The sequence below is a fragment of the Oenanthe melanoleuca genome, chromosome 1 (assembly GCF_029582105.1).
Source record: "Oenanthe melanoleuca isolate GR-GAL-2019-014 chromosome 1, OMel1.0, whole genome shotgun sequence".
Lineage (NCBI taxonomy): Eukaryota > Metazoa > Chordata > Aves > Passeriformes > Muscicapidae > Oenanthe > Oenanthe melanoleuca.
In genome coordinates, this window is record NC_079333.1 from 45,646,977 (window position 1) to 45,672,297 (window position 25,321).

The window sequence follows — 25,321 nt, forward strand, 5'->3', positions numbered from 1 at the left end:
GCAACAATGCTCCCTCAGCATTTGATGCTTTTCACTACAAACTCAGTTTTGTAAGTTTCAATTACTCTTAATGCAGTATTTTTTTTGCTTATGTTTAAAAGCCTACAATACCTTATTACAAAAAAGGGCCAAAATATTGCAAGTTTATGTAAAGCTTTCATTTATCGAATTGTCTTGCACTTACGTGCACATAATTAGATGTGGATATCAATCTCACATCTGCTCTGTGACAGTTTTGCCAGTGTCTGATAAATCACTTCTTACAGTATTTGATGTCCTTAAACTTCCTGCTTCTGAAGCTGCTGACCACCTAAAAACACTCACACTGTAGCAATGTCAGGAAAAAAAGTAGCCACATTCCTGAAAGGATTCAGTGTTTGGAACCTAGCAGATTGTTATAACAAAAGAAGAAATTACTTATTCTTGCAAAAGAAGAAATGTGTTAACAGAGTAAAAAACAGCAGAAGCCTAATGACATCCTAACTTATTAAAGCAGAATGTTTTGAGAATCACAGTTCTGTTCTGACATTCTGTAAAAGGGATTTGGTAATTATATGGTTAGACTGTTTCAGCATGGATTTTGAAGATAACCTGCTAATATACATACATAACATTAGATATATAGATAGGTATTTTCAAGGGTTTTGTTTTTTTTTTTAATGATATACATAGAATGGTAGAGTGGTTGTGGTTGGAAGGGATCTTAGAGATCATCTAGTTTAAATCCCCGCTGCCACGGACAGGGAACATCTACTAGACCAGGTTGCTCAGGGCCCCATCCTGCCTGGCCTTGAACACTTTCAGTAATGAGGCATCTGCAGCTTTTCTAGGAAACTTCTTCCAGTTTCTCACCACCCTCATGGTAGAGATTTTCATCCTATTATTTAACCTAAATCTACCATTTTTCAGTTTAAAGCCATTCCCCTTAACCTATCACTACATGCCCTTACAAAAAAATACCTCTCCAGCTCTCTTATACTCCTTTTAGATACTGAAAGGTGCTATAAGGCCTCCCCAGAGGTTTGTGTTCTCCATGTTTAGAAGAGTAGACAAAGATAACCCAACTGAAATATGCATAAAAACATACACTAGAGACAGTTCGTATTATGTCACGATGCATTTCAGAAATAATTCCTTGGGGCTTTTCCCAAAGCAACTGCTGGTCATTTTGTGCTTCAAAGTTAAGCAAGTGTAAGCAGGAAAGATGAAAATTATTTCAAAGGTTTTGCTCTGTGAAAACATTTCCCTTATTTTAATGATGGGACACAACCCTATTTCTTGGCTTTGCCCAGACACTATTTACTACAGAAAACCACTGGTAAAGCAGGACTAATTGGCCAATATATCTGTCTGGTGGCCAGAGACACACAATTACAGGTGAAAATCAGGAGGAAATTTCTACCATTGACTATTTCACAACCTCAAAACAACAGTCCCAAGAGAACAAGAGGAGGAAAGATGCTATTATTTTCCTTAGTATTTCTAACATATTTTACCTTGATGGGTTAGCCTCATGCTTCCTCAAATCTTAATGCTGGCAACAACAAGCAAAAAAAAAAAAAAAAAAGTAAAAAAAAAAAAAAAAAAAAGGAACAATCTCCAACATCACTCACTTCTGCAGCAACACAGCAAGAGGTAAATGCTCTTGCAGAGAAAACCTTTTGTCTGCTGGGAGCTCAGACAGACATGCTCTCCTACACTGATTCACAAGAATTTAGGACAAAACCAGCCCAAGCTGTGTGTCCTTTCTGTCCCTGAATGGCTGTGCTTTAGAAGGGGTGATTTCTCAGCAAAGAGGTAAACAAACAGTTCAAAACCAACACTGTCAGAGAACCACCCTTCAATCCCTCTGAGTATGACAGCAGAGTCCAGCCTTCCTGGACTACAGCCGTGAGCCAGACGCTTCCTTAGATACCTCCTACAAACCACTGCACTGCTGTTGACTCTGACTCAGCCATCTCAAAAGGCCTGAGGAGCCCAAAGGACCTGCTTGAGGTGGCAAAGCACACCTTAGAGTTTTGGGGTTTTTTTAAGCTGTGTCAAATCAGGACAGCACGAAACTCATCCCTGGAAGTGTCCTATTTCTGTCAAAGCCTTCTAAACCACAGTCAGGTCCTCCTCCACCCTCCTTCACAGAGCACATTCTCCCATCATTACCTGGCAGCTGATGAAAGTCATCATACAAAATATAAATAGATTTGAGGTTTATTTTGGCCAATGATGTTTAATTATAATTTCAAAAGCTAGTACCAAGAAATGTAAACAGCCTTGTGAGCACACCTACTCAGTTCAGTGGAATCCTTTTTGTGCCTTACTGTGTGAGGCAAAAAAGGGCAAAACCCCCCAGATTCTTCCCCAAATTAACCAGTAATTGTAATAGACTCTAAATTTCAGTCTAGTACAGTGCAACTGCATTGCCAGGAAAGTAGCAGCCTAACAGAGATATTAATTCATGGGATGCCAGTTCCTAGGTCTTTAAACACAGCATGCCACCTACCAAGCAGCAAAGCCCTGTATTGATATTCAAGCACATCTATACGGATATTTTTTTCTTTCCACTTGCAACATAAAAAGATTTTTGTTGGCAGGAAGAATGTATTATTCACAAACAGCAAAAGCATGCAGCAGTTGTAACAGTTAAGGACCAATAAATCTCTAGAGGTGCACACTTTCACTAATACCAAATATCTGGGATAAAGAGCATTTTGGACTAAACCCTGTAACAAGTTTTGTACACAGATGGGCACCTTGTAATCCAAACAAGCTTTGAAGATTGGATTCTTTTACTCATAAAAACATTCTCGTAAAACAAATTGTATAAATAAGGGTTGAATTCAAACTTAGAGAAATGGTATTTCATACCTACCTAAAAAACCACAATATCTTGTCTACGAGCAAGAACAAAGGCAGAATTGTTTCAAAAATTCTTAGAAATTCTTTAATTTCTTTCATGAATCAAGATGCTCAAGAGTAAGATTCCAACTCAAACTATTCTATGATACTAAAACTACCTAGCTAAACCAACTGAGTAATGTTACTTAATAGGAAGATTGAAGGGCAGTTATTCTAGGGATGCAAAATTAGCTTCTGCTTATATTCAACTTCTTATTCAGCACCCGCTTCTGCTGAGGTCTGGATGGTGACAGAGTATAGCTTTTACCTTCAATTGCTCTTAATTCATATCAGACAGAGAAGAAAAATGGGTCTTCTTGTTTGGTGGGTTTTTGTTGTATTTTTTTTTACAGCCAAGTCTGCTGGATTTCTCATTTAAAAGCTGACTTCTTGGAACACCAGCAGCAATCCCTCTTTGCTGATAAAAAGAGCTTTCATACAAAATTAAGATGTAGTTTGCAGGGTATTTCTGCAGAATAACAGCAGGAGCTTGAAAAACACATTTGCTCACTGACTACTGAAAAGAAAGAATTCATTGTAACCTACGCCATCAGCTTCTGCCCAGTCTAGTGATTTGATAAAAGCAAACACACTAAATAACCTCAAACCAGTTGCACTAAATCATTTTCCAAGCAGGAGCTGTACTTAAGCAAAGACTGCAAAGAAGCAACCCAAGTGCCTTTGCTATTGCTCATAAAACCTTGCCAGCAAAGTGACCTTAAGCAGTAATTTTGGCATGATTTACAGCTGCAATTCAAAGTAAAACCTGGTGCTGCTTTGGAAAGTTAAATGTCTGGGTCTTAGTAACTCTTTTGGAAAAAAAAAAAATAAAAAAAAAAAAACGAAGGGAAAAAAGAAAGTGAGGAAAATAAGGCACCAGGAGTTATCTAGGTTTGGGAATCAGAGAAGACTAAGGAAAAATAAAATAAGAGGTTTTGTTGCATAGTTCTCTCTCCTACTCAACAATGTGAGAAGCTTAGAAGGAGTGAAGTGGCTTCAGAGCAGAGAACAACCACAAGAGGGATTGTTTACCTTTTCAGCTATGGGTAGAGTCCATAGGGCATGTAAAAACTGTGAATCTGTTGCCTATCCACTTACACAGAAGAATGTTAAATCCCATAGATCCTCTTCACTACTGGTGCTCCAAAGTGCCAGGCAGGGACAGTACCTGCAGCTAACATGGGAGAGTGTGGGAAGAACAGGGCTCACCAGCACTGCCATAAACACCAAAATAAGTGGGATTGCCAGGATTTTGAATGATAAAATTCTGTACCTTTAAAATTTGTCTTCCCATGGATTTTGTTACTCTAGACCCATATATTAGGCATGCTGAGGGACACACAGTGAATAGCTCAATTGTTTCTTTAATTCCAAGAAATGCAATACTATATAAAGTTCAAAGTTAATTTGACTATAAAACCATCTGCAGTGTTACCCAGTTGGAAAAATGTCTCCATCTAAAATGGTAACCTAAGCTACCATACGGAAATCCAGGAGACAAAAGCTAAAGCCCAACCCAAAAGCAATAAACACATTATAAAGTTGTAAGAATTTCACAATATATTTTGTACAATAGACTTCTTTCACTTCTGAATAACCTGTTAGAATTAACTCAATTAAAATCATACAAAGAAAATCTCATTGACTTTTTGTCAGATTTTCTTCTCATAGATTTACCTTTGATATTTAGAAATTGCAGCAACAACTAGGTTGGAAAAAACCTTTGAGACCATAGAGTCCAATCCATGATCAAGCCTCACCACGTAACTAGACCATAGCATTGAGTGCCACATCCAGTCCTTCCTTAAACAACTCCAGGGAATGAAACTGACACTTACTTTACTAGACTCTAACAAATTTTCTATACCAAGAGACTGAAAAACAGTAGAGCATGACTCATGTGGTTCTTCCCTTTAAATCGTATTACATCACTCTGTTTAACTTTAAAAACCAAGTTTGCAAGTGAATGTAATGAAACTCAAGAGTCTGAGAAATCAGGAATATTTTCTTTGTGCAATGAAGTATCATGGAGTGCAATTAGTGACTGTGAAGTAATTAGATTTTTGTCTGATGCCTCTCATCTCCTTGTGGGAGAATCTTGCAGTAATGTTCCTTACACTCTGAGGCACCTGGTGGATACAATGACATTTTCTTCCAGTTTTTATGCTCAAATGAAGCCAATTAAAAAAAAAAAAAAACTGGAAAAACCCCAGTGTGAAGGGTTTTAGACAGTGAAAATTAACCAACCATACTGCCTTCTTTAGAAACACAAAGCAGCTCATGTAAAGGCTTGTTGAGACTTGTTGGTTTATATTAATCAATGCTGACAATTACAATAATACTGAATTTTGTATTACTTTTCTAAATGTAATGATCAGTAGTAGAAGTTTACTGGATTCACTAATCCATATTCAGTTGCTGCCATCATTTATGTCAGCAATGATAACTTATAGGTGCTCAGATGTTTGCAAATAAACTTAATTGAAAACTGTAAATCACCATATACTCAAAACGTGTATCAGCCAAGATAACCAAGACAACAGAAGGAATTGAAAATGAGCAGCTTTCTGCAACTGAAAGCTTTTTTCCAGCCGACATACACGAAAAGCCTGTGACTCAGCTCACTTGGATTCCACAGCAACCCTGTGCATTAAGTAAATGGATATTTCATGTATACTTAAAGAGTTCATACACAGTGCTCTATGTACAAATAGATTACATGACCCTCTTGTAAACAGCCCTAATATCATTCAAAACAATGTCAACCAAGGAAAAAGGACTGAAGAAGTGAGGGATATGACAGTGGGAAAGCAGAGATGAATCAAATACTTAGCAGTAGTCCTGCTAGCATTTTGCCTTTCATTAAAACCGAATCAATTAAATACCAGGATTATAAATCATAAAACAGTTAGGTCTCCTCACCATACCCAAGTCATCATACAGATCAGAAACTACTTGCCACAAGTAAATAAGCAAGTGCTTAAGCTAACATGGAAGCCATGTGGAGAATTAAAAAAACAAAGAAGATAAAAAACTAGCGAGAAAGGCTCCTAATTAGTCCCTGTACCTCCCTGGCATGGACACCAAACTACAGTAACAAAAAATACCCAAGCACCTCCACGCTCACCACAGTCCACAGGGCTGCTGCATGTTCTGCATGCCCAGGATCCTCCTGACCTCTGAATCCCCAGAAGCCTTCGGGATGTGAGGAAAAAGGAAGAGGGCACACTGGAAATATGAATGTGAACAAACAATTTCCAAGGCAGGTGGTGTCTGTCCTTTTCCCTTTGCAGAGCACTTGCCTGCAGGCACATGCTCCCAATCTCCTCTGCAACATCACTCTTCACCAAGACAGTCTCCAACTGGACAGAGACATAGACTTGGAAAGAAGTCCATGGAGTAGGTCCATGCACTTCCCAAATTAACCTTTCTGTCCAGATGGTCACCAGTGTCCCTGGACTGAATGAGGGCAGGCAGAGAAGGTCCACCAGTCCTGAGAGATACCATGTCCATCTGCCTACCTCAAAGCAGGATCAATTCTGATGTAACTACTCCTGATGAAAGTTTGTTTAACATGTTCATAACACTTCTAAAAATGGGGAATGGACAACTACTGCCTAACCAGTCCATGCCAGTGCCTGACCATTAAAAAGCTTTTTCCCCTAAAATCTGAACTTGATCTTCTTTGTTCCTACTACACTAGTTCTCTCCTCTCTGGAGACAGTTTGCACATCTCTAATCTTCCCACTCCCTCAGCCTCTCTTCCCCTACAGTAATCAAATACCACTGTATTTTATTTTTGTGATAAATCGTTTTCTTCAGATCTCTAATGATCCATGTCATTCTCCCTATGGCTATCACCAAGCAGTCTTCACTATTTTCTGGTGTGATACACAAAAAAAGGGTAATCCAGTGCATTGCCTCTGCACAGTTACAAACTGACCATTTCCTAGAGTCTTCTACTGTGAATTTAAAAGCCACTACCAACTCTCTCCCCCTCTCCTGCCCACAATTTCTACTGCTACACAAACTGGCCACAAACAAGCCTTAGGGAAAATGCAATGCAAGCACATGCAGCACTCACCTGTTTTTAAGATGTGCTGCCAGGTCACATCGCTGCATCACTTCCTGACACACGGAAGAGAAGGGGCACAAAACAGTGAGCTTGTCTAACAGTTTATGAACAAGGATGCTGGATTTTTTGCAGAGTTTAAAATGGAGTCTTTTTCGATCTAGTGGGCAGAAATCCTTCTCCTGCAGAAAGTTCCTTAGGCACTTGTAGCAGAAAGTGTGTCCACAGGGAGTGTCCAACGGCTGCAACAAGGGCTGAAGGCAAATGTGGCAGACCAAGTCATCATCCACTTCGTTCTGGTAGTTGTAGAGATGGTTCTCCCTTGTCCAGTGCTGCTGGCCACACTCAAAGCACAGAGGGTTCAAGGAGGCATTCTGCTCCACTGCAGCCATGTCATCACCTGTAGTCCCCATTTTACAGCTAAGAAGGCTGACAGATCCTTCTCATAGGATGCAGATGCTCACGAAAAGCTCACAACAGAACAACTTCTTCCAGGGTGACTTATATATGCTCTTCAGTCATTTTCTGCAACACATAAAGAAATAGAAATTATTCATTTTGCAGGAAATATGGAAGTTCCCTTCAAAACATTTGAATGCTGGGTTTACCAAAATACAACAGCAAGATAGACCAGGGGAATATTCCTTCTGTTTTCTGTAAGTTTGTCATAGAAAAGAACAACAGAAAAAATTCTACAAATATGAATCCTTTTACAACACAAACAATTTATGGCTGGTGCAGTGCAGTCTTCAACTGCAAGATGACCATTTTGTGACAGCAAGGACACCACATTATGCATTGTCACACTAGAAGCATGCAATTAGTATCTGGCACAAAAATACCCTATTGTGGAATGATGGTTATATGATCAAATAATTAAATGTGTTCTTTAATATGAGATAACAATTTTAATCTGGTCCTACTCTGGTTTTAGGATTTAGACTATACAGAATATTAGGTTATTAGTAAAGTTCTAAATACACTGCATTGAAAATAGCAGCAAACGGCTTACCCTGGTTCATTCCATTAGTAATATTGCAGATATATCATCACTTACTTCTAGGTTTTCTCTGTGCATTGCTACACAGTAAGAAGGACAGATTCTATCCAGTATGCCCCATCTGATTGAGTACAGAGCCCAGTAATAAAAACATGGAATAAACCAATCATATGAAACTACTGGTTTCAAGCAACTTACTTGTTTTGCTTTCTACCTAATGAAGTTACAGCACACTCAGTGTGGCAAGAAAGGACTCGAGGTCTGTCACTACGGGATTTATTTTCTAAACTTTTTATATTATTAACCTTTGCTCCTCTTAAAATAGCTGCTTGGGCAGGAAGTTGTGCAGCCAGTCTGCAATTTCAAACACTAAATCCTTATCCCTCCCAACCTTATTTACCTTTTCCTCCCTTACAGAATCACACTGATTGACACACATAGCATGACGATTGAGAAAATAAAACAAATTTTCTCATAGTCTTAAGGTACCTCTGTATTTGTTAGTTTTGGTAAACATTCTCACTTGTGGGTGGAGAAAAAAAAAATCAAATTAGAGCAATGTTTACTTTGTACCTAAATTATTTACTGCAATTTAGCAAGCAACACTCAGAGACTGTTTTCTAGCAAAGCAATAGAAAAGATACAGAGAAATGAAAACTAGTAGTTTAGGTATCAGCCCATCATCTTTATTTCTGACTGCTGAAATGCAGTTCTACACATACCAACACAAACATTCTGAAATTCATGTGAAACACATCCATTTCCCCATGTCTTACTTTTTACAAGATTCCCTATTTTGATTTTCGCCCCATAACCTCACACAGCCAAGCACGAGACTTAGAGCACATTTTACAAGGATTATTATATCCTTTGACGCAAAAAGGATTAAATAGTAATTTGTAATCCAGGCTTCCATTCTGCCATGGAAATTGATGCTCATCATTGCCCTGTCTCGTAGTAGATAATGTGCACCTTCTGGAAAGGATTTCACAAGGGAAGAGCATACCAGTTCTTTGTTACTGGAGACTAAGAATGCAAAATGAGACCCCAAAAGAGATTAGTCAAAAAAACAGTCTTAAACATATTATGTAAGAGCTCAAAGATTGGAGATCAGATAAGGAGAGCAGCGCATGGAGCCCTCGTGCTCAAACCACAGCTCTCTCGCTCTGCATTCAGGCTGCTGGATTAAAACAGAAGGGATGCGACCCATCTAATGGCTGGTCTTTATGTAATACAAAATAAACCAGATAAATATTCTAGAAAAACACAGCACTGATTTGTGCCTTATCAAATTATTTTGTCAGTCAAGGCACCAGGGGAGGAATAAATAGCACAAGTTGTATTGTACTGGAGGTATGTGCAACACCAACAGGCCCTGCAGAGCAAAGTGACACAGAACAGGCAGCAAAAACTACTGTACGAGTGTGTGCTCAAATTGTAGCCCTATTCCAACTACTGACTACAACCAGGACTCTTCCTCTTTCTCCAAGCAACCAAAAACCCAAGAAAGGACCAAGTCCTGATATGCAGAATCATAAAATACTCTGAGTTGTAAGGCATCCATCAGGATTATCAAGTCCAACTCCTGGCCCTTCACAGGACACCCCAAGAATCACACCATGTGCCTGAGAGCATTGTCCAAACACTTCTTGAACTCTGTCGGGCTGGTGCTGGGACCCCTTTCCTGAGGATACCATTCTAGTGCTCAGCCATCCTCTGGGTGAGAAACTTCTTCCTGATACCCAACCTAAACCTCCCTTGCCTCAGCTTCATGCTGTTTCCTTGAGTCCTGTCACTGGTCACAAGGAGTGTGGATATTGGTACTTGTCCCTCCACTTCCCACCATGAGCAAGATGAAGACCATCAGTGAGACTATGGAAAAACCCAACACCATTCTGTACACTACTGTAAAGGAGATCCAGTCAGGACTCCTGTGTGTGACCATCCCAAATTCACCTCCTTGAAGGCTTCTAGCATTTTTATCCTTTGAAGTCCATATAACTCACATGGCAGTCTGTGAGAGACCACGAGTCAGTGCCATACAGTAAATAAACCCACGATATACTTTGACCTCTATAACTGGCTACAGTCAAAGATATCTGCATTTTTCTTTTAGGAGGTTGTAATTAAATCCTTTTTTGTGTTAAAAATTTTAACAAGTTCCTTTAAATTTTGAACAAAATGTAAAACCAAAGAAGTTATTGAGCAATTAGGCATTCACTCCCACGTAAAAAATTATAATGACAAGCCTCCTCTATTAGGACAGGTATACCCAGAGAAAGGCTCTATTTAGTGTAATCCCAAGAGCTTGACACAGGCAGTCACTTCACTGCCTACCACTGCAGAAGGTGAGCAGACACACCTGTTCCTATGGCCGACCCATCCCAGTGTCTGAATGCTGCTGGTGCAGGGACAGGTGCCCTGGGCTGTGCTTTGCTGCAGAGGCGCTACCCCAGGCCAGAGAGAGGCTGCTCCTGGTGGTGGCTGACACTGCCTCGGTGCTGCCACTGCCCTGGTAACTTAAACCATCAATAAATGCCATGTAAACTAAGCCCACCACCTCTTCTGCAGCTGATGTGACCACCCTTCCACCACCTCTCTGCCAGCAGAGCTGTGGAAGAAAGAAATAGTGGATTACACTATCATAAGATTCATAAGGAAAAAAAAATCTCACTGCCACCACAAAAAAAAATAAAAAAAAAAAATCATAAACCAACAAAAATAAATACATAAATAAAAAACTAAAACAGAACCACCTCGAAAAAAGAAAATTTTAAAAAATGAAGATTTCTTTACTTTCACACTGCTGTGCTATACTTGGGGCAAGCACATTCCATGACGAAAAAATCGCCAGGAATTTTACTGATCATATACTGTGGCTGCCTAATTATTATTCTTAAGACATTTTACTGTTTGTTCCCAGTGCAAAATATCAACTTATTTACAAAAAGTTGACAAACACAGAGTCTGTGTTCTGAGCAACAGCTGGGATGACAGGTCAGGTCTAAATTTCCCTGATATAAAGTACTATATCCCTGAAATCCACAATACCAGAGCACTGCCATTTTTAATACCCTACTTCAACCCTCTTTCTGCATCCCTTACATTATTTTCTGTATCTCTTATCACGGCAGATCACCAGCTCCACAGGATGATAACAGCCCAGGAAAGCTGCAAACAGGAAAAATAACCAGAATTATAAAAAATATGAAGTGGGTAAAAGAACCAGCCAGGCCTGTTATTCAGGTCATGTAATTGCCTAGAAAATAATTTTCCCAGGACCTCATTAAAGCAGTCAAATAGTGCTTTCAGTTTTAAATTACAATCCACTTGAGAACTGGGCAAGACTGGACATCCAACTGTGCAAATTTTTATTTTGGTTTTTTAAGTGGAGTGTGCACAAGAGCAATTTTAGACCGAAAAAGACAGCCATATCTTTAGGTCTCTTCTAGTCCTGATTTATTGATTCAAAGAACATTCTCTGGAGAAGCTCAAACCACTTTTACAAAAGCATTAGATGTCAGGCTTTATACCTACATCAGATTTCACAATATTTATTTCTTCTGTCTGAATGGGCACTATTTAAAAAAAAAAAAGAAAAACAAAAACATAAACAAACAAACCACAGGCAAACTGGAACTTTTTTACTGGTAGCAGTAAGTTAACCTTTTACCTGCACTTGTCTTTACATAAGTCACAAATAAGTAACACTATTTCCAGTTTGAAGTGAATGGAAACATGTATTTTACAATTAATGCTCTCAGAGATTTAAGCAATCTATTTCTAAATTATCTTATTAAAATCCTAAAGATTTACAGCCCATTAACTGACTGTTCAAAATTTTACAAAAAAAAAAAAAAAAAAAAAAAAAAGTATACCCCCAAAGTAAACAACTATACAAAATATCCATCTTACCAACTAATCTCTTTTAAAATGACCTTTAATATACCCGAATTTTCTACTTTGTTTACAACTGTCTATGGAATTTTCTCAACCAAAAGCACATGTCAAAAGAACACCCTGAGATGAATGATAGCATTATTCCTTTGGAGGACTCCACTTTATCCCAAATGGCTGGGATGCAAATCTCAGTTCTGCACCTAAAAACTCTCTAACCAGAGGGATGTGTTTGCATGGAGATCTATCTAACCACTAATCAATGATAAATTTCTTCTGTGTAGTTTAAACTAGCAGCAGGTGAAAAACTGTCCACTTGTATTTTCCCTTCAATTAAAGGCCACTGGGTATTGGTTGCTCCTTCTCTTCATCCCAGAGATGAGATCTCAAAATTTTGCTGCCTCCTGGCATCACAGGAACACCCTTCCTTATCCCTCTCCAGTGTAGCAAGGGAGCATATGGAAAAAATTATAACAGCTATGGTGAAGGTTTCACGTGACCCAAAACTCAGGCAGTCCTGTCCTGGCAAGGCAGATTTGACCTTGCAGAGCAATACATAATACACACCAATCAATAACTCTAAACAACAGCACAGTCATCACCCTGGATTTCAGGAAAGATTGGCTTAATTTTAAAATGTCACAAGATTTCCACAATCTGTTCTCCATGGACAATAGTCCCTGACTGCCTAAGCTAGCTAGGAAGGGTCTCATAATTCCCAAATTCCCCTGCTTTATTCAAATGCCATGGCTGTGAACAGGATCTCTGAGCAGTCAGGAGTGGATTGACATAAGCCCCAGGAAAGAAAAACTAGACAGTGGTTAAACCCATTGCTTAAAACCACATCATAACATTAATTAAACATTAGTTCTTGGTTCTGAGTATTCTTCACAGGAATTACAGCATCAGGCTGATGACTTTTAACTGTTCTCAAAGCAGACCCTAGCTTAAGTGAGAGAATAAAAGACAGAAGAAATTAGTAAAAACCATAATGAGAATAAATAGCTAGCAAACATTGCCATAGGGGAAGTGTTATTTCCCATCTCCCAATAAGCATGACCTAGCTCATTAGATACAATTTCTGCTTTAATATTAAAGCCATATAGCAAACAAGTGAAGCAGCAGTAGCAACATGTATTGACTTTATAATATCCTTGTTAATTATACTGATATCCAAGGGCTGTACTGCCTTGAAACACCAAACACAGATTCAATCCTTGTTCAAGTTTATGAGGCAATAATCCTGTTAGATTCCTTCTTTTCTGAAAATGCAAACAAATGAAAGTTTTGTCAAAACACAGCACCTGGCAGCTCCAAGTCAAAAATCTACAAGATATGGACAGGGCACAGCAATTAACCTGGGACACTTTCTGCTAAAGCTGCAGCTCCACTGTCACTGCATGCCAATTACCCAATACACCTATTTTTTTGTGCTGATGAGCAACCTTTTCCATGTTTTTAAGTTGTTCAGCAGAATGACTGGAATTTTTATATTCAAACTAAATAATATTGTGCCTGAATGGTGACTTTGTTCTGCTGAACCACAACCAGGCAACACTGGGCTTGTACTAAAACCACCTCTCTAGAGATTATTTTTTGCATCTGTGCTAGACTTTTTGTTCCATCAAAGGAATGCTCTCACAAACAAAGAGTCAGCCCTTCACCAGGTGTTGATGTGGCATCATCACAGCAAAGGCAACAGGTCACAGGCGGCAGTTTTTGCTCCCCGCCCCAGGGGTGAAGGTTTTTATATGCAATTCCTCAAAAAAAAAAGTGCACACGCACTCCCTTGCTGGGTATTTTCACAGTCCAGCATTTTTCAAGAATGCAACATGAAACCCTGCTTAAATCTGACAAATAAGGAACATTTGGGAAAAATAACAGGACCGTAAATTGTGTTTTGTATTTGTGTAGTGCTGCGTTTCCGTGGCAACTGGGGGCTATGGGCTTTAATTACCAGCACAACGTTAAGGGTCCCTGCTGCACAGGGGCAGAGAGGCAGGGGGACCACAGGAGCACTGCCTGTGCTCCCCTCTCTGCCCCACAGCTGCCTGCAGAGGTCGAGGGGATCTGAGCAATCGGCACTTCAGAGAGCAAAGAGATATCTGGAATAGGGAAACCGAGGGGAAGGACTACAATGACCATCCTTAGGAGAGATGACGGACAACGCCCACCTCCCAAAACCAACACCTCAAAGCCAGGGATGCTCAGCATCAGGGGGTGACAGGAGGAAAGAAGGACTCGGTGCCTAGAGATAAAACAAGTGGGCAGAAGGTTTTGCTCAAACAGGAAAAGATCCTGCTGCAGCCATCTTCTATGGCACAAATGGAATGGCTTCTATTTTGGGACCAGGAGATTAAAATAGCTTTACTTTAGTCAAATTGGTCTCGAATGAAACAGGAAAGATAAGGACCGTGACTGTACGGAGGTGCCTGCAATGAAATATCCATTCTTTATAGCAAATATAGAGCTACATCCGATAAATCATCTCAGAATAGAAGAAACGAAGGCAAGTATGAATCTTTAAGAAAGATACAGCTACACATCTCCAGATTAAATTTTGCATAGTCCTACTGAACAAGAGTAATGCTGAAAGAGGAGGAAATAGGACACTCAAACCAAGCTAAATTAGAGCAACCCAGGTTTGGATGGCCAGTCAGATGTCCTGGTCTGGAGGAAGCACAAACCCCACAGAAGAACTTGAACTCGTACCCTCTCTTCTGCAGGCACTGCTGCCCACCCTATCAAAGTGTTACTCAAGTATTTGCCTTTCTCTGCTATCATATTTCATAAGAGGTGGGAGCTGCCTCTACAATTTGCGAGATCTACTTTCTGTAGGCACATTAATTTTTCTGTTAAGTGGAAGGTGAAGTACCTGTTTCTGGGGGCTCTGTGTCAGAAATCACTCCATGGCAGGAACCCCCAAACACAAGACAAGCACCTGAGGAGTTCAAGATGCTCCCAGGACTCTCAACAATTGAGCAGGTTTGCAACTTTTAGGCCTAAGTATTAAAAAAATCTGCAAGAAACCTCCAAGTTCCTAAACTCATTCCTGGATTTTTGCAGCAGTGAAAAAGTAAATAGAAAGAAACATAATTAAATAGAAGTGAAGAAATGCAGACTTACCTGCCAGGAGATCCAATGACAAATTTCCTTCCTTGCACAAAAAGAGTAAGGAAAGTAGTATTTAATTACTGCTGCTGTAGCAGGTGGGCTTTTATATCCAGTGGAAGTGAAAAAAGTACCCCAACAGTCAAAAACCCATGAGAAGGAAACAATTAGTGAGGCTTTCTTCTCACTGATGGAGCAGAGGAGAAGAGCAAGACAGAGTAAAACATTTGCTTATCCGCCATGGATATTTTCTGCCGTGCAATCTGTCCACCAGCCCTTGCCATATGTGCCACCCTTTCTGCTGGGAGAGATGAAGGCAGCAGAAAGCTGTCCATCAAGATGCTAAACCTTCTGGAAAGCCCTCCCCTACGCACTTTGCCCTGAAACAGGGACTTTTGTGGATGAACAGAATACACTTAAACTAGATTAAACGTAGCTCATTCCTGGATGTGTACAGAGAGAATTTGATTTGATTAATTCAAATTTTAAGGAGCAGTACTGGTTCAAAGAAAATAAAGGAAACTGAGAGCTATGTTCTCTTTTTCTGCACTTCTTCATAACCAGCCCTCATCCCTACGGGTGTGCATGGAGGAAATTCAGGGAGACAGCACTGGGATTAATCACGAAATGGCTTTGATGACAGAAGCTGGGGGTGGAGGGGTGGAAAGGATAAAAGAACTTTCTGAATAGTTAAATTGTAGGACTTAACTATTTTCATGGAAAAACACCATCCCATCTCTTCCTTCAGGCGTATGCCACCTTGCATTACTTGTTACAGCTGGTTTCCCCCATCAATCACAACTTGAGTGATGGTGAAAGCTATTTTCAAAGGTAAACTATGCTGTTACTAAGCAGTTTTTTAGCTTAGACGTAGCATGAAAAAAATGAAGCCACCTCCTAAGCTAACATAAACCTCCAATCTATTTGAAAACAAGCATTTCTAAGATCTGTGCAAGACAGCCAAGAGGACATGGTTGAGAGATAGCTCAGATAAAGCCACAGATAAGCCACACACTGTCGTCCTACAGGAAAGGAGGGAGAGTCCTCTGCAGTAGTGACTGCCAATGCCCTACAAGGAACCCATGACAACTCATGGCCAGAGGAAGAAACTTGAAAGTACAAACAGAAGGGGCTCAGAGAATGGTCTAGATTTGGTCTGAAGCTTGCAGTTTCAGTTTTCAGCCTCAACCTGCCAAACCCCAGCAGCTAAGGAACATCACTTGGTGAGCTAGGGCAACCCCCTAAACCGGTCTGCCCTGCCTAGAGACTGCTTATTTTCTCTCTAATGAAATTAAACAAGTATCACCACATCAGAACTCTCAAAGAAAAGAGGAAAATAAGAGCCTTCTTGAGCCCATACTCAAGAGTATTTAACTCAGGCTACCTACATGCAGGCCAAATCATGACTTATCCATGAGCAAGGCTATTACATGCAGAGTGACCAACTCACCACCACAACTGCCCCACTTGGTCTGCAGCCCAGCACAACCAGGGATCACAGAAAGCTGGGCTGGCTCTGGCCACTACTTGGCAAGCAGGTGACTCATTTCAAAAGCACTGCCATGCCTGAGCAGTCTCTAGTCATGCCTGGGAACTACATTAGGATGCCATGCACTAGCCATCACTTGAATTAACTCCACAATAAAGGCAAATTCTTTGATTCTTAACACTTTAGGGTGATGACTGTGCCTCTCCCTATTAAATCTGCTGAAGACATTTCACTTTGCTGCTGTACATAACTTAATTTCCAGTTAATTTCCAGGAGGAACTTCCCTTCTGATACATGTAAAAAGGTTCTTTTCAGAACCAGCTGGCTGACTCAGCTTTGAGCACACAAAAAGGGCAGAACATGACTTGTGCACAATACCCTCATATAATTTTGTAGGATGCTTTTCAGAAATTAAAACCTTTACACTGAGACCTTCCACTTAGGCTACCTGTCTTACTGCATCAGATGTACTCTGTACACATAATGAAAACAAATGGCTCCACACATCAGCAAAATTTACATAACAAGAACACATTAGATCTAGAAGTTGTAGTCTTTAAATATACAAATATTATCTTAAATAAAACCCATTTAAATACTTTGTATGTAAACAGATCTTTACATACACAGTAGACTAGTGCTTGATCTGAGGCCTCCAGACAGGATCCAGAAAAGGAAATGGACATTGAGTTGACTATGTAAAATCCAGTCTGGTTATATGTATCTGACAGACACAAAGCAAAGATTGCATTTGTTTTTAGTCCTTCTGTAGGGAATCATATATTCTCCACTTCAGCCACCAAGAAAGAGATAACACTTGTCAAACGAAAAGAAACCAGACTTTTTTTCCAAAAAGACTTCTCTATTCCCTAACCATGTTTGCCAGCTGTTTATTTTACATTCCCTATTAGCTTGGCTGATTGCACATTTTATATATATACACACACACAGGCACATGTATGTTAAAAAATATAATTTCAGTAGCTATTACATAGGGAAGCTTCTATGGTGCAGCTTTTTACCTGCCTGAGGTGCAAAGTCTGGCTGCTTTAGCGTGTCCTCTGCATCCTGTTAGTGCCCCCAGAAAGAAACTACTTCAGTGCTGGAAAACGGTTCTTTAAGATTCAAGTGAGAAATGTTAACAAAGCTGCATAGTAGCACACACACACACAGCAGGCCAGCAGGCCCTGCTATGTATTCTCACATGAGTGACAGGGGCTAAATATTAAGCAGCAATCTAATCTCCTAACTCCCCCTTGCAGAACGAATAATGTGGAAGAGGGAAAGCTGAACTGCTGTTACTGTATTTCTGTCTGCTTTTCTCAACAGTCTCATTCTTTTTAAGAAAAGGTAATATTCCTAAAAAAAAGGTAAAAATTTAGAATCATTACCTTTTAAGTGAGCAGCAAAAATTAAAACTAAAGAAAAAAAAAATCCACTAAAAACAGTTAACTGGCAGCATCCATGTAAAACATCAAACTGGCAGCCACATGCAGAAATTAGACAGAAGAGATACATTAATAGAACTATAAATCAAGAAATAAACAAGAATAAAACTGCTCAACAAAATAAAGTTAAGTCCTCACAGAAGGCTACAGGCAAATGGGAAAAGCTCAGGTGGGGAGGCTAGTCCTAGGGTGAGGAGGCATCAGGACTCCAACTGCTATACTCATCTAGCAAACAAAACCCAAGTTGTTAAAAAAACCAAACGCATGAAATTTGAAAGAAAAATGCATTTCAGAAAAATGCATTTCACTACTTAAAATAGTTAACAATGGATTTGCAAAATATATACAAGGTACTACTCACATCAGCAAGGAATTCCAATTCACCATATTTTGGGAAGACGGTGGTAAAGGAGCAGTGTGCTAAAGAGTCCTATCAGTTCAGGTTCCTAACTTCAGGCACCACTTTTCTGTATCCATGGTCAAAATGGTTGCAGCAACAGAGGCTGACAAAAACATGCTACATCGGGAAGGAGCCAACCTTCTCCTCCTCCTCCTCCCTGTCCAATCTCTTCTCAGCAGGCTGAAATTTTGCATCTGTGGGGGATGATACAATTTTCGCTTCCTCATTTATTCTATGTATTCAACCCTTAAGAGCTAGCTTTTAAAATACCAGTCTTGCTTTGAAGGATTTTACTTCATTAGCAGTGCTTTTAGAAAAAGGTCTTTAAAAGGCAGACGACTCACCCTCTGGAGTATCCATCTTCTTTGCACTCCCTAACCACAATTTTCATTTTCCCAAACCAAGCACTTCTCAACAAGTTAGGCTAGGTTCACAGACATAAAAAATTAAACCCACCTTTAATTTCCATACTTTTTTTAAACTCCCAACTCATACTAAACACTTTCACATGTTTTATGCCAGATACTTACACAAAACATTTTTTTAAACTTTATAAACTTTTTTTTTTTTTTTAATTGCTACATTGTCCTAGAGCCAGAAACCACCCCAGACAACACTCCTGCTCCGTTGGCAGTTGTGCAAATGAGCACAAAGCATTATGGTTTCTCCAAGGTAAGGATGCACATTCCCATGGGATGTATTTCTTTTCCTCAAAGGGAGCAATGCTGTGCACAAAGACTGTGGGATGCCAGAAATGCAACACAAGGACCAGAGGGGCTGTAGAGACTGCCTAGCCTTGGCACGGAGGCAGCAGCAGTAGCTGCTGTGTTCATAAGGCCAGGACATCCTCATGCAATAGACCTAGCATGCAACGGATTATTTGGAAACAACAGTCTTCCAAGCTTTTTTTGCTCCTATCAACATCAACAGGCATTCAAGGATTTACTCAGAAGCTCACCTGCAAACTGCCTGTTTGTAAAATGCAGATTTTTAAAGAAGTAATTCAAACTTACCATCAAGTTCAGGGTAGTGCAGTGACTCAGAGGAACGGGGTCTAGTTGGTCAAACCGACAATGCCACAAGTCATCTTCATTTGGCAGTCACTAAAAAAGCTAAGGAATACCCAGAAAACAAGTGCACACTATCCTGAGAAGGGTTCCTTCTGCATCAAGCTTCTAATACAGGGAAGTGTGAGGGAACCACACAAAAAATCCCCAAACAATAGTCTGCTCTGTAGTAACTAGTTTCCACCTAGACTCAGACATTCTTTTTGCACAGAACCCAACTTTTCACACTTTAGTGAAGAGCTGTTTTAGACTGCAATAAGACAATAGCCTTGATTTTCACTGATTTTCAGAGTTAAAAAGCTAATAATTTCAATTTAATGAACCAAGAGGAAGGCAAACAGGGTAATTAAAAGTGTTTATCCTGTCCTTTCTGTGTGCAGTCTGAAAACCAGAAGTCCAGGCAAGGAGATGATGAGAGCTTCATTCAAAGGAGCCAACTTGCTTTAAAAGCAGGAGGCTCGACTACAAGCAACACTGCATCTTAATATCAGTCATACAGGATGAGAACACAGAAACAATAGATAATATGCCAGGCAACTTGACACTGTAAAATGAAAGATATAAGGAGGACAGAGTAATGAAAAGAATGTCAAGATGGAAAAGATAAAACTACTCATGGAATCAAGAAGTTACACTGGAAAGGTATGCAATGATATACCACACTTCGGCTAAAGGGAGTAATTTGCATACATTTCCCTTTGTAAACTTCAGGACTAGAAATGTATGAACTTGGATTTACTGCTTGTCCATACAGACCAGTTTAACTGAATATTAAGTTTCAATAAAGTTAAATTCTATAATGATACTTTGCTGTTAAAGCATGCTGTGTTGCTTTAGCTAGTCCTTATTACTAAATGGGCTATAAAACAGAAAGGGTTTACAAAGACTCTTTTTGCTTCTACTGAGTATGTGAAAATAAATCACTCCAGCTTTCTCATATATAATAAAAGGTGTGGTTTTTTTCTATATGATGGATTTGAAGAGCAGCATATTTGCTGAGGCTCTGGCTGGCTGGAGACCCCAGTTTTGCACTAACCTCCTGACTCCCTTCAAACTGGCAAATGCAACCAAGGGGGAGCTTTGACTTAGAGATTCCTAGTTAGTGGAAAACTCAGGGCCAAAGTGTGTAACAAAGTTGCTATAAAATCTTATCCCAAATAATTAGGCTTAATATTGATACACAGTATGCTTGGTACACACCAACAAAACCACTGATCCTCTCTTCAATTAAAATAAACAACTCCTGACAGCCCTTGCTCCCCCATTTTCCTCTTCTTTTCCTTCCTCAAATCCTAGAAAAACAGCAAAATGCGAATTATCCTTTCAGACAAACGTTTCCACTTGGAAACATTAAGAGCAGTTTTTCCGAAATTCTTATATATCAACAAATCCTGAAGACAAACAGATTTAGTGAAAATAGAAGGAACAAATGCCTGAATGAGAAACTGAAGATCACTCTGTTTTTCAGAACACATCATCCCTTCCTGATTTTTTAAAAAGTCTTAATCAAAGGACTTGTGTTACTTAAAGTTTGCATGCGCTGCACAGCACCTGGCAAAATGAGCAACCTTTTTTTTGCAAAGCAGTTAATAAAGGCTACCTGCAAATTTACAGGGTTTCTAGGATGCCCAATGGAAAACCTTACGGATAACTACAACTATTACTACATACGTATCCTAGGAGACCAAAGAGCTTTCACGTTTAAGAGCTTATTTCCCAGCCACCCTTTCGATACACATCTCATGCAATTATAAATAATACAAATAGCCTTGAGAAAGGAGGACGTTTAATTTCAGGCAGAAGGTACACAGACCTCTCTGCTTGTATCTGCATAAATGCTTCATTTTATTTCACTTTTCACTTTCTGATTACAAAGATACTCGGTAAGATTATCTCACATAATTATTGAAATGTGTTTTTAAAATTGACATTTACAACTGCGTAAAGCTAACATTTTTTTAATCTTTAAAAATTCACATACATACATACAAATAATCAGAAAGAGCCTTTGTATTTAGTCAAGTGAAATCTAGATTCCTGACCACAACATTTTGCAAAAGCATCAGCCTGTTAAAAAAAAAAAAAAAAAAAAAAAAAAAAAACATACCAGATAATCATATAATTTAGCAAAATGCTTAGGACAAATTAATTTTTAAAAAATAAACAAAAAGCATGAACCAGCCATTAAAAGAGACTCACTTTACACTTCATGTCTGAATAGCCTATGCATTTGAAATAAGCTGAATCAAAAGCTTGTTTTTTATTCTCATCACAGGGTCTAACCTGCAGTTAAGGACTTGGTACCCAGCCTCTGAAGAGGAGCATCCTTAAAATGCCAAGCAGAGCCCTGGAAACACCCTGGTACTATTCCTTGGCAGAACCAGGATCTGTTACAAAACCCGCAACACAGAGCATGACAGCCTCCTTCCTTCATCACCTTTCTAGTCTACATTTCTCAGCCTTCCATCCCAGCGGAGGTGAGGAGGCAACACAGAACACCTGCCCAAGAGGAAAAGAAGAATATACTGCTGGTCTCCTGAGGAGGGGATATCACATGACAACAGGGAACTCCAAGGAAAAACGCTGTCGGCATGCTGGCATCCACCAATGGGTAATCAAAACAGGACCAGTTCCTCCTAAAGCCACTAAGCAGCTCTCAGGGTTTGATTTCCTTAAAGCAGCAAATTAATCACCTAACCTCACACGAATACGCGTGAAGCCTTAACAGCAGTGGCTCAGCAAATACTAACCAGAGCAGGAGCCGGTGTAAAAGATCTGCAGGCACTTTCTTACACCGTGTTCTTTTCAAAACCTAAACTTAACATTAAAATTAACTGCGGGCTAAAATGTCGCCAGCAATTTCTCATGAATGCATAATGACACATTGCTACTCCACATAGCACACAGTTTTATAAGCACATCCCATAGTGTGCGGGGATGACCTGTGCAGGAATCCTTACAGGAACTCCATGCCTATGGTGGCTTTACAACACAGACGGGACATGTTGGGTCCCTGACGTGCTATATGCTATAAATACTATGTAAAGCAACACAATGCTTGCAAGAAAAACAACGAAGTGGATTATGTAACATTCTTTTTCTTTCTTCTACTCCTCCATTTAAGAAAATTCTGCTTTTTAAAAGAGGAAAATTAAAGCGAAATATTGAAACTGTTCACATAACTGCACATAATTTCTGAAAAAGTGTCAATTTCTGTATAGTTTTATAATTCAGTATCTCAATACTAGAGGTGTATTCAATGCAGAAATCCCACTTTACATCCTGAAATTGCTTTACTTTTGTAGATTAAAAATTACTATGATTTTCTTTCAAATTAACTATTTCTGGCTTTTTGAATACTATAAAAATCGAGCTTATTTGCAGACTCACGAATTACAAACATCTATCTTCCACAGGAGCTTATATAAAGTCTAGTAATTACACTTGTGAATTGAATAATTGAGTATTATTTTTCCCTTATACTGGACATAACACAAATTGCATAGAGGAGAGTCGCTGACCAGCTAAATGTGATAACCACCACATCCTTCATAACCACTCTCTTCCTTCACTTAGTTCCATGAAGTGGATGAAAAAAAAAATCCCCCAAATCTACAAACACCATGATAAATGAGTAGTACAAGAGTGTTCTCCAGCAGCAAAAGGTTCAGTTTGAGGTCTCAGTGGATGCTTCAGAAGACTTCAGGGTGGCCTTTATAATACTCTCCATTTCAGAAAACATGACTGCAAAGTAAATCATCCCTGTGAAAAAGCAGCAAAACTGTTTTTCCTGTCTCTTCTTGGCTTGGTATGGCTTTAAACAAACAGGCTTGGATAAACAGCATAATGAAGAGGACTGATGTCATTCTGGTTCACAGAAGAGTTGCATGGCCTAGATGAGACATCACCCCTGGTGAGACTATCAGACCAGTTAAATAAATTCTCCAGTCAGAAGCGAGGCCCATTCTGCTCCTTCCCATGAGATAAAACCTGTTATGGTATTTCAAAGACATAGCACTAAGAAAACTTTTGACCTCTGCTAGAGACATTTCCAACAGCATTAAAATGACAATGTCAATGATATTTATGCTAGGCTAGCAGTGTTTTCTTTGGGTTTTTACATCTACTTGTAATGCCCCATTTCAGCTGAAGAACCAACCCCAGCTACTGTATTCCTCTGTGAGCACACCAGTACTACACCTACGCGGGCTTCCTTCAGCACACACGTCATTAATTAAAATAAAGTCATAGCTGGAAATGGCATGTGCTAAGAGAGCGTGATTTTACCATGAGGATCTCAGCTGTATGGAACGGCGTGGTGAAACACCACATGGCAAAGGAAGGGGGTGTAAGCACAGACCTTACCCTGACACACAAAAGTGCTCCACAACCCAGCCCTGCTGCCACAAGCCTCCCTCTGAGCTGCAAGCATCAGCGCTGCTCCTTCTAGAGCAAAGCAGAGGAGGACAGCTGAAATCTGCCTGCTCGGCCAACGGGCTGAGCAAGAATGCTGGGTGTGAGCCCCAGAACTGCCTTCAGAAGCTGTGCATTCAAAAGACCCGAGTGGATGAAGAAAGCCCCTTCTCCCGAGTGTTGAACCTGTTCCCTCCACAACGTGGAGTTTAACACACAGGCTCTGCAGCTTTAGTAGTACTTTGCAACATGAAATTTAACTTTTTAAAATTTCATTTAAACTTAAGACATGACATATGATTACAAAGAGTAGCTGAATAATGAGATTTACGGGAAAGAAAGAAAGAAAAATCTACCACAAAACTCCATATTATACTAACCTAAAAAAAAAAAGGCATTTACAAAGGAAGAGGTAAACAACTTTCACCCTCATTAAAAAGTTGAGAAATGTGCACACCACCACTAAAATATAATTAATACACAGCCTTCAGGAGAGTCCAAAGGAGCAATTTAATTAACCACCCACTGATTTCATAAATGACAAGAACACACAAAGGTAATGGCACCTTATAATTGAAAATGTCCTGTTTATTTAGCTGAGCAATTGTGCTGGCCTATGTTGTGCATAAATATGAGGAAACATATTTTCAACTCATGACATTTTAACTTTGTAAGGTATAACAGAAAACATACTGCCCATGATACAGTCACTGTATACTCCACTTATTTAATGCCTTTACCCAATAATCTCTAAGTCACTGACAATCATAAAATTTTAACCTTTATGAACTTTTCTGATGGGCTTTTGCCATGGCCTCTTCAGAAGTGTGGAAGAGCTGAAAGGGAAAAAAAGCCCAATTTTACGGGTATGCCACTTCAAACAAACTATTGGCTCATTTAGGGACTTAGTTCGTACCTATAGCTCTTCCATTTTCGTACAAAGGGATCCTCTGTAAGCTCCATGAAATATTTCTGCTGATGATCTTCTAAACGAATTTTCTCACTTTCTTCCTTTTCTTCCACATGAAGAAAGCTCCCTTTCAGCTACTACATCCTTTGTAAAGGCCAAAGAGATGCAGCTCTCACCAAGGCAGGAAAAGAACATAGCAGAATGTGAAAGGCTCTTCCCTGTTTTTTTCATCGAACCTTTCAGGGATAAAGCTGGAATTAATATTCCTTTTTGCATTCACAAAACTCAAAAATGCCTTTGTGCTGCTACATTATAACCATCAAAGTCTATTTGACTGAACATGAAACAGAACAATATCTGAATTTATGAGCTGTTCATCTCCCTATCTAATGGACACATTAGAAGCTTTCAAAAGAGATGTGGAGAAACTGGAGAAAGCCCAGAGAGGGGAAAGATGATCAAAGGACTGGAAAGTCTGCCATATGAGGAGAGGCTGAGAGAACTGGGTTTGCTCAGCCTTGAGGAAAGGCTTAGGGGAGACTTTATCAAAATGTTCCAGTATTCAGAGGGTGGCTGCAAAGAAGCTGGAGACTCCTATTTTACAAGCAGACATATGGAAAAT

The 25,321-nt window shown here is 39.6% G+C and overlaps 1 protein-coding gene across 1 annotated transcript in view; it reads right to left on the reverse strand.

The window, feature by feature from the left end:
• Positions 1-25,321, reverse strand: part of LNX2 (ligand of numb-protein X 2) — a 59,183-nt gene that overhangs the window by 19,039 nt on the left and 14,823 nt on the right. The window contains exon 2 of the mRNA XM_056485140.1: positions 6,977-7,489. Within this exon, the coding sequence (XP_056341115.1) occupies positions 6,977-7,377 (401 nt within the window). The 5' untranslated portion in view covers positions 7,378-7,489. The remainder of the gene's footprint in view (positions 1-6,976; positions 7,490-25,321) is intronic.